The sequence below is a fragment of the Choristoneura fumiferana genome, chromosome 16 (genome assembly GCF_025370935.1).
Source record: "Choristoneura fumiferana chromosome 16, NRCan_CFum_1, whole genome shotgun sequence".
Lineage (NCBI taxonomy): Eukaryota > Metazoa > Arthropoda > Insecta > Lepidoptera > Tortricidae > Choristoneura > Choristoneura fumiferana.
The window spans coordinates 13,782,302-13,791,616 of record NC_133487.1 but is presented as its reverse complement, the minus strand read 5'-3'; the positions used below and the strand labels follow the sequence as shown (position 1 = coordinate 13,791,616).

General features: G+C 37.7%; 1 protein-coding gene across 1 annotated transcript; it reads right to left on the bottom strand.

The window, feature by feature from the left end:
* Window positions 1-3,535: 3,535 nt before the first annotated feature.
* LOC141436113 (toll-like receptor 7) lies at window positions 3,536-8,009 on the bottom strand. Its single transcript, XM_074098970.1, has one exon. It carries the CDS (start codon window positions 7,692-7,694, stop codon window positions 3,807-3,809), a length of 3,888 nt encoding a protein of 1,295 aa, XP_073955071.1. The 5' UTR covers window positions 7,695-8,009; the 3' UTR covers window positions 3,536-3,806.
* Between the last annotated feature and the right edge of the window lie 1,306 nt (window positions 8,010-9,315).

Below are 9,315 nucleotides of genomic sequence, written 5' to 3'. Positions count from 1 at the left end.
GTTGCCTGTTCCTTATTTGGGAACAGTCTTGGACAACGACTCATTGCGGGTGGCAGTAGCTCTCCGCCTGGGCTGCGATGTTTGTGTGCCTCATAACTGCAGCTGCGGCTCCATGGTGGAACCGAATGGCCATCAGGGTGTGTTATGACCAGTATAACAACTTTAGATATACTTTCACTAGAATAAAAGATATTTGGCATAAATACCAGTAATTCATTATACCCCACTTAACGTTATATCGAACATAGTATATCACATATATTATATCATCAATCAGGCCTACGCGTCTGTTCCAGACGAATTTTGGCGTGTTGCCTGTGCACAACGTCTTTGGTGGCTGACTAGACCGATGCGAGAGCGACATGTCCGTCCACATCTCTGACAAGCGAAGTCTGCGGATGTTGATGCAGAACGGCCTTGGTGTCGTTTCTGTCTCTTTTCAATAAGTGCATTGAGCCAGACAAGCCTTCATCGCAATACTTGCGGCCTCCAACACACGTCTGCACCAATCAGTGCATTTTTCCGCAAGCTTTTCTCAGTCTAGGTGGTCAATTTTGAAGACGGCCATATCTCACTTAGCGCAGTCCTTAAATCTCAGCAAAGGTCTCACGACGTTTCATTTGGCATATACCATATTACTGTTAGGGGCTGTTTCACCATCCATTGATTAGCGTTAACCGACGGTTAAATGTGATGCTGTCTCCGTCTATTGAGTCTATTCGAACAAAACAAATAGAGACGGCATCACACCTAACCACCAGTTAACAGTAATCAATGGATGGTGAAACAGCCCCTAGTATATTAATAGTTTGGTACAACAAGTACAACAAGTCCATGATACCGGAATAGTTAGATCATGAGAATATAACAAATGTTGTTGTACCAATAGTGCATTATATTTCTTAATCGTTATATAGACCAATGATATATCTAAAGTTGCTATAGCAACCATGACGCATGAGTTTGTTATTCAGGTTTCTTACTTATTAGGTACTAATAAGTACTATAATGTTGAATGAATGATTTATTTGCATAACATAGAAAAAAAATGTTCTGAAGTTTTAGTTGAAATGCTAATTAAAGTTATTACCTACAGAATAAATTAAGGTATTTACGTATTATTTCATCCTTAAACCTAAGCGTATGCTGTGTATATACACCAAAAATAGTAGGACATGATAATGATCAAAATACCTCAAAAAATAATAGTGAAAAAAAACTTTTGTGCATTTTGTTAGAAATCAGATGGTGCCTTTGTGATTAATTACCTTATAATATTAATAAAAGTCTAGTGTTAGTAACAGTTAACGTTAAGTTATTGAAATTTTAGCATTGATGATTAATATTTATTATAATTAATTAATATTATTTATATAATTTCTGTTCAGTAGGTACTTTGGAATATTTTTTCCCTTGCAATTTGGTAAATCAGCATTATGAACAGTTTGATAAGAAATAAAATGTGTATTGTTAGTAAAAACATGCTAAATTTATTGAGACGTAAAATCACATAAGTTAATTTGAAATATGACGTTTGAGGTCAATTTTTACGTTTAGTCTTTTTGCCTGATTGCATTTGCTCGATGACTAGGGGACAATTTACTAAAGCGACATTTATCTCCTAAACCAGCGGATTTTGCTATGAATTATTAAAACCTTATTATAGTCTATTAAATTATGTGTCATATATTCCTGGAAATTTTAAAATTGGTTGTCTGGTTAAAAAGTTATGATTTTTTTTCGTAAAAAAAAAACTTAAATCGCTCTCCTGTAAAGTTGACGAAGTGTCGCTTTAGTACTTTTGCCTGCCGAGCGACGATATATTACACTGTTTAGGTACACGTACCCCTTAAAAACGATTAAGTAATTATATAAAACGTAGTTTACCTCACCGGCTTTATTCAAGGCACACGCGTGAATCTTTAAGATCTTTGTTTAAGGAAACAGGTATCCTAACCCTGCCGTCGCTTTATGTTTTTGAAATAATCATGTATGTTAGGGAACCTATGTGATTTTCCCACTAACATCGATAAGCCAAAGGCTACTAAAAACACAGGGAAGCTTAAAGTTCCATCTTACAGACTGGCTAAAACCAAAAAGTTGTTTCTGGGAATTGTATACGTTTTTATAATAAAATTCCAAAAAATATTACAAATGAAACGAATACAAAATTCAGATCTATTGTCAAGAAGACATTAATATCTAAGGCGTATTATAAAGTTAATGATTATATCACGGACAGATATACGAGTATTTGGAAGTAATTCCGATCCGCATTGGAGATCCCTTCAAATAGCGAACCTAATGTGTTAAAAATAAAGTTGTGTTAAATACTTGTGATGTATAGATATAATATATTGTTTGATTATCATTCAATAATATTGTAAATCTGTTTTAAAAAATATACCTCGTTGAGTTTCTTGCCGGATTCTTCTCAACAAATGTTTTTCCAAACCGGTGGTAGATTTTTTGACATTCATAAGTGCTAGTTATAGCATAAATTGAATAAAGATATTTTGACTTTGACTTTGAAACAAAGGCAGCAAAATAATTCGATAGTCTTGAATTATAAGTTTCGTTGAGTCAGCACGATAATGAAAACTCTTTCAGTAAGGAAGTTTATTATTAAGTGGTTTAATAAATTAGCTCCTTCGGCAACAATTTTAGGGCCGTTAAATGATTACTTTGATTTTGATCTCAGTATTCCGTATTTTGTCCAGTAGCAGATGTTGATTTAAATAAATTTATTCATAGAATACTTACTTACTTCTTTCAATGCCTCCTTTACCACCAGCGACAGGATGATATCACGAAATCATCTACGTAATTCTTCGTCAAAACAGTTAAGTTATATAAATCTTAACTTCAACTTTTTCTTTCACATGACACATATTAGTTTTTGAAAAGAATGAGATGTTCAAAAGTATTAATTTCAAAAGATAACCTACACATGTACCATTAGGTAAGTAAATATGTAGTCTAAAAAACGACTTTAACGACATATACATTTGATACGAACATGTTAAAAAATTGATAGACCACTTATTTGGCTGATGGTACATACAAGAACCCCATGATAATAAAACAAAACACTGCTCTAAATAAAGTCCCATAAACCCTAGTGCATACTTGGATCTGGCTGGCGAGTGGACGGTATCATAAATATGTAAATTCGGTTTGCTTTTGTCCTTCCATCAACGGAATGTTTGTGATTTTTATTAATTTCAACACCAATGACCGTTTATATAATTAGCTGTATGTATCTACTGTTTAATGATACTTGACATTATTTTATCTCTCATTCGTTCCACATGTCTGAAGTGTCTGTTTAAAATATATTGTTCTTAAAAACGAAAGGTATATAAAGTATTTTCAAATGTATGATAGTCTAAACTACATTGCTCAATTTATCAAGATATTGTTAACTTTCTATTATTTATTCTGACAATTAATGGATATATTTGACTACCTATGATTGTAATTAGATCTGATAACAATGATTCAAGGGTTTAAGGCCTGAGAATAAAAATCAATATTATAAATCTTCATCTTTTAATTTTATTTTGTATAAATAACGCCATATTACCGACACTATGATCACTTGTTTTCGCTATTTACAATACTCATATACTACAGCAGTCTTTAAATTTTATTACGAAATCTATACACAGGATAACGAGTAGGCAGTAATAGTACAATTACATAGTTTTGGTATAGCACTTACATTCTAATAATTACAATATTTACAGCGCACTAAAATAACATTTATTTACATAGTTTTGACTGGAAGCAGGGCGAGGGCCCTTCTAGACTAGGTAAGCTTGCACGGCGTTGCTTGTGTCTACAAGAGGCGGCGGCGGCGGCCACTGGCGCAGGTCGCGCCGCCGGCCGGGAGCCATGCCTTGCTCCAGCGACGAATAGTCTGAGTCTATAGAGGAGTAGATATGGTCGGATATCGGTCTGCCATCCGGCCCGTACACCATCGCCTGCGTCTGCCGTACAGCTGACGGGGACTGTCGAACCTCACTACTGTACTCCGGAGGCGCACTGGCATTCTGCCCGACGCCTATCACAGGTGATTTATTCGGAAATTGTATCGTACGATTTCCGCTATTAGGCACCGACGAATCCAACGTATAAGTATTTATATTCTTCCTATAGTTGTGACTTCGTCGCTTATGATTCGGCTGTGACGAATCCGGCATCATATACCTGAGGCGCTCCCAAAATCTTTTTTGTCCCCACCTTAGCCGCGATCCCGTCTTGAGATAAGGCCGTAAATCGGGGTCGCATATTGCGTCTGCCACCACAGTACACTCTTCTATTAGCACCAACTTATAAATGCACCCCTTCAGAGCATCGTGCAACCCTTGTCGAAATTCGTAACGGGACCATTCAGTTTGCATGAAGTTTCTAGTGAGCACAATTATTATTCGTTTAGATGCCTCCGCGGCTTCAACAACCGGCGGCGCGCATTGCATATACTGCGCACCGTGGTGTGGAATATCACGATAATGCAAGCAGAGATGGTAAGATGGATTTCCGTTCTCCAACTCGGCCGCTAATGATTGCACCACAAATTCTTCATCTTTTGGGCTATAACATACATATGCGTCATATAATTTCTCACTTTCTTCGAAAGCTCCTGCGAACGAAAACACTCTAATGCCGCAGTTAGTGTATAGCCACACTCTGAGCGAGTCTCTAAAAAGGAATAGTATGACAAGAGCCAGTAAAATTAACATAAAACCGGTGAGCGTCGAAACCATCATGGGAACGTAGTTCGACACCAGCATGCTGCCAATGACTGAATTATCTGCATAATAATCGCTGCAAGCGGTGCCGTTTAAATTGAGCTCTTTTTTCTGCGGCGGCTTCGCATCTCCATTCCAACACCACACGTCAGTTATGTCGATGATTTTTTGCGCATTTTCGGCCAAGTATGCAGTTAATTCTTGCAAATAGCGGCATTTGCACGACCACAAATTATTGCCGAGTGACAATGCTTTCAAGTTGGGATTATTATTGAAGCTCCAGACACCAAAATCTACCAGTCTATTACCGTCGAGGCGTAGAATTTCAAGAGACCTCAACGACAAGAAAGTTATGTTTACAATATGGCTAATAAGATTGTTTTGAAGGAATAGTTCTTTCAAATTACTCAACTGGTGGAATTCATAGCCTTTCAATTCCTTTAGCTTATTATTTCCCAAGTGAAGAATTTGTAAAGCATTCAAACCGGCAAACGTTCTGTTTTGAATATTATCTACATTACTATTGTTAACATAAAGAGACCTCATCTTCTGCCTTCCAATGAAAACGTGGTTCTGCAGCTCCTTTATATTGTTCCCATCAAGGAATACTTCTGTGGCATCCATGGGTATTTTATGCGGTATTTCCATTGAAGATTGTCCGGAACAGTCGACTACGTTTGTATTCCACAATGGGTCGTGGTAACAAGTGCAATTTTGAGGGCAGGTCATTTCACAGTCGCACGCGTCGTAATCACAGCAATGACAGATTGCAAAACAATGAGTTTCATACTCACATAGAAAGTCTGTTGTCTTAAGGTTTGTTAAGGGCACGTGAGTTCCGCTCCGAGTATTTGTCATTTTACACAAAACGTTTTCCAAGTCCATCACTCGCGGGTATTGCCTCATGGCAGTCATATTATTTACAATTGGTAACCACTCCATAGTACAGTCACACTTAAAAGGGTTTCCACCTATGTAAAACTCAGGCAAGGTTTTATTTTTCGGCACTGTCGATAAACGTAAACTATTTAGTTCTAAATGCACTAATTCGTTAGCATACATGTCCACTCGCGTTAAATTTTTCTTATCGAAAAACGTATTAACATGAATATTAGTCAAAAAGTTATTATTTATAAACAACAGTTCTACACTATTCGGTATCGCCATGGCCGAAATGTCCACAATACGATTATGGCTAGCATCCAAAGTCTTTATGCGGATTTCATCTTGCAACTTGTAATAGTTACCTAGGTGTTCGATATAATTGCCATGAATGTCCAACCACTTTAAATTGCTAGGCACAAACGCGTAATCGAACCACACGAGATGATTCTCGGACAGGTTGAGCCACAAGAGACTCGCGAGCGTAGAAAAGACACCGTTAATGTCTGACAAAAAGTTCCCATCAAGTCTTATGGCTTCCAGTTGTGTATTCCGGATGAATGTCCCTCGCTCAATAGACTGGATCTTGTTTTTTGCTATGTTGAGCACTTGTAGGCTTGGTAAGTCCCAAAACATTCCGACGCTCAAGTTTCCAATTTGATTATCGATTAATCGAAGTCCAGTGAGTTGATTAAGATTTTTAAATGATCCGTTTCTGAAATCAGTTATTTGGTTTTCGCCAAGATCAAGCGTTTTCAAAAATGATAATTCCCACAGCGCTTCAGGCACGTCCAACAGTTGATTCGAGCTTAAGTCCAACTCTTTTAAGTCTGAGCAATTCTTGAAAGCTTTGCGGTCTATATTTACAAGCAAATTATTGTTAAGAGTTAATTTGCTCAACACAAATAAACCGTTGAACAAATTCTCATCAATAGTATGTAGACGGTTCTCAGCTAAGTTCAATGTATGCAGATTGTAAAGCGGCAAAAAGGCATTATCTTCTATGTAGCCAATAGTGTTGTTTTTCAAATTCAATATTTGCAAAAAGAACAAGTCTTTGAATGTTTTTCCATCAATTCGTGTGAGAGCGTTGTTAGACAAGTTTAAAACAATCAGTCGTATCAGTCCTAAAAATGTTCCATCGTCGATATGATTACTGGTAAGCTGGTTGCTTGACAAGTCTAAAACAATCAGCTGTTCTAAACGATGAAATATGCCTCTAGCTAGCTCAAACAACGTATTGTCGTTGAGATATATTTCGCGCAGCTCTCTAGCATTAGCGAAAAGGCCCTCCGGGAGAGTATGAAGACGGTTATGTGATATGTTTAGAACTCTCATAGACACAAGACCGCTGAACGCTTCATTTGATATGTCTGTGATATTATTATGTTGCAAATATAAGTACTGTAAGCTCCTTAATTTCAACAGCTCGGAATCTTCGGGCAAACTCTTGATCTCATTATGGCTTAGATCTAAATTATGCAGGCTAGCGCCACATCCCGGCCCGAGTCCGAGTTGCCCAATCGTTCTTATTCTATTGTGCGTCAAATTTAGCGTGTTCAAATTTTCTAAGGAACAGAATACGCCGGAAGGAATGAATTTAATGTTATTTTGAGCAATATCCAACGAATGTAGTTCCGATAATCCATTAAAAGCGTTCAAAGATAACTCTAAATTCTTGGTAGGACTCCACTCGAAGTTTTTCGAACGTAGCTTCAGCCTTTTAAGTTTTGTCAAGTCTTGAAACGTGCTGTCTGGCACTCGTAGCAGTTTGCAGTTGTTTATTGATAACTCGGTGAGATCTGCCACGGGGCTGAAGTAGTGGCTCCTTAGAGAGCTTTCAAAAAGCAGAAGATGGTTGCACTCGATGGATAAATGCCTAGTGTCCGACGTCACAGTGGCTATGCTGGCACCATCGCCGTCTAAAGTCCGTATCCTACAGAGTACACTGCTCTCCGAGTTTGTTTCGGAGACTTTGGAGCACTTGTCCGAGCCGTAGGGCAGCGCGGCCCACCCGACATGCAGCAGGGCGCAAATTACTGCCACTACGGCGTACATTATGAAGCTATATCACAGACTCTTCATTTCATTACGGAACGTCTCATAAACACTCCCCTTGGGTCGATATCACCATTTCCGAAACAAAGTCCGTGGTACACTTGAGTGATGAAGAAAAACTCGCTAACATATCACTGCACTGTGGTCCTAAGTGTCCGGCATGTAATTGTCCTCACAAATAGTAATTAGTTACAAGTTTCACTTATAAACTGTGTTTATGGTTTGATATTAAGCTTGTGTGTTGAATATTTAGTGCGTATGTTTCAGAGGCCGGCGCGGAGTGTGGCACAACCTCTTCGCGGCGCGGCTGCGTTGCGACTGACAGGCGGAGAGCTTGACTTGTGGAAGTGGCAGTGGGGACGCGCAAGTTGCCCCCCGCCGCGCGCCTGCCCCGTAAGCTCGCTGTAGTATTCAACTCGGACTCGTAGTGCCATCTAGAGGCGAGTAGCGGTGCAGCGACTAGCCAAATAGCTTGACTTGACTGTTTCAGTTAATATAAGTTCAAGCTAAGCTTGAAGGGCGAGGATAAATATGTATGTTTTAGTAGGTACATAAATTATAACGTTAAATAATAATTACGAATAAGATACTAAAATACAGAAAAAATTAAAAGCTTTTTATTATCAACCCAACACACATGAGTGGCGTAAGGCAGTTTAGTCCCGATAGACCGTGTAACTTAAAGTCATATTAAGCCCCACTAAGGTATAGGAGAAAGCTTGGCATAATTTATGAAACCCTCTTATCACAAACATCTTTGTAATGTAAAATTCAACCAAGCTTTGCCAGCCCGGACGAGTTTCAGAGCCCGAGATAGGTATGATCCTTTCGCGAAGGCTCCTTACGAGTACATTGGATAACGTTCAAAAATATTTTATCGAATACAAATTGAAGTTGCGAGTGTCGTTTAAGTAACGATACGATATTTCCGCGAGAACCTACCTAAACTTGGTTTGGATAAGTATTTAACTAAATGTAAACAAACTTCAGCTGCCAGATTTGGTACCAAGGATTTTAAACATTTTACTATATCTATCATTTAATACAACTAGACTTTTGTTTGTTTATACTATCTTTATTGTACAAAAAAGAAATACAAAAATGTTATACAAAAAAAAGAAAGTGTTAAGTACAAAGGCGGACTTATCCCTGAAGGGATCTCTGCCAGTCAACCTTTGAGTGATAGAGAAGAGTAATCAAAAAAAAATAAGGATCGACAAATAGAGCAAAACATTTGAATAAATATAAATGCCTAAATATACACAATATTATACAAAATATAAAACATGAATATACATACCTGTAACTAAACATAAAACAAATAAATACACATATTATATACAATACATAAATAACACAAGTATAAAGGATAACTACTTACTAAATAATCAAGGAGCATGTGTGAGCCACATCTTCTTCAAGGTCTCCCTGAACGAGTATACGGAGGAATATTGTCGGACAGCGGTCGGAAACCGAAATGTAAATGTTTAGATAGTTAAACGGGGGAATTTCAATATTTAAGACACTTAATTGATGTTGTTTTGTTAACATTTAAATAAATACCTACTCGTATCTAAACCAAATACATAGACTGAAGTTGAACAAATTAGGCTTAAAACTG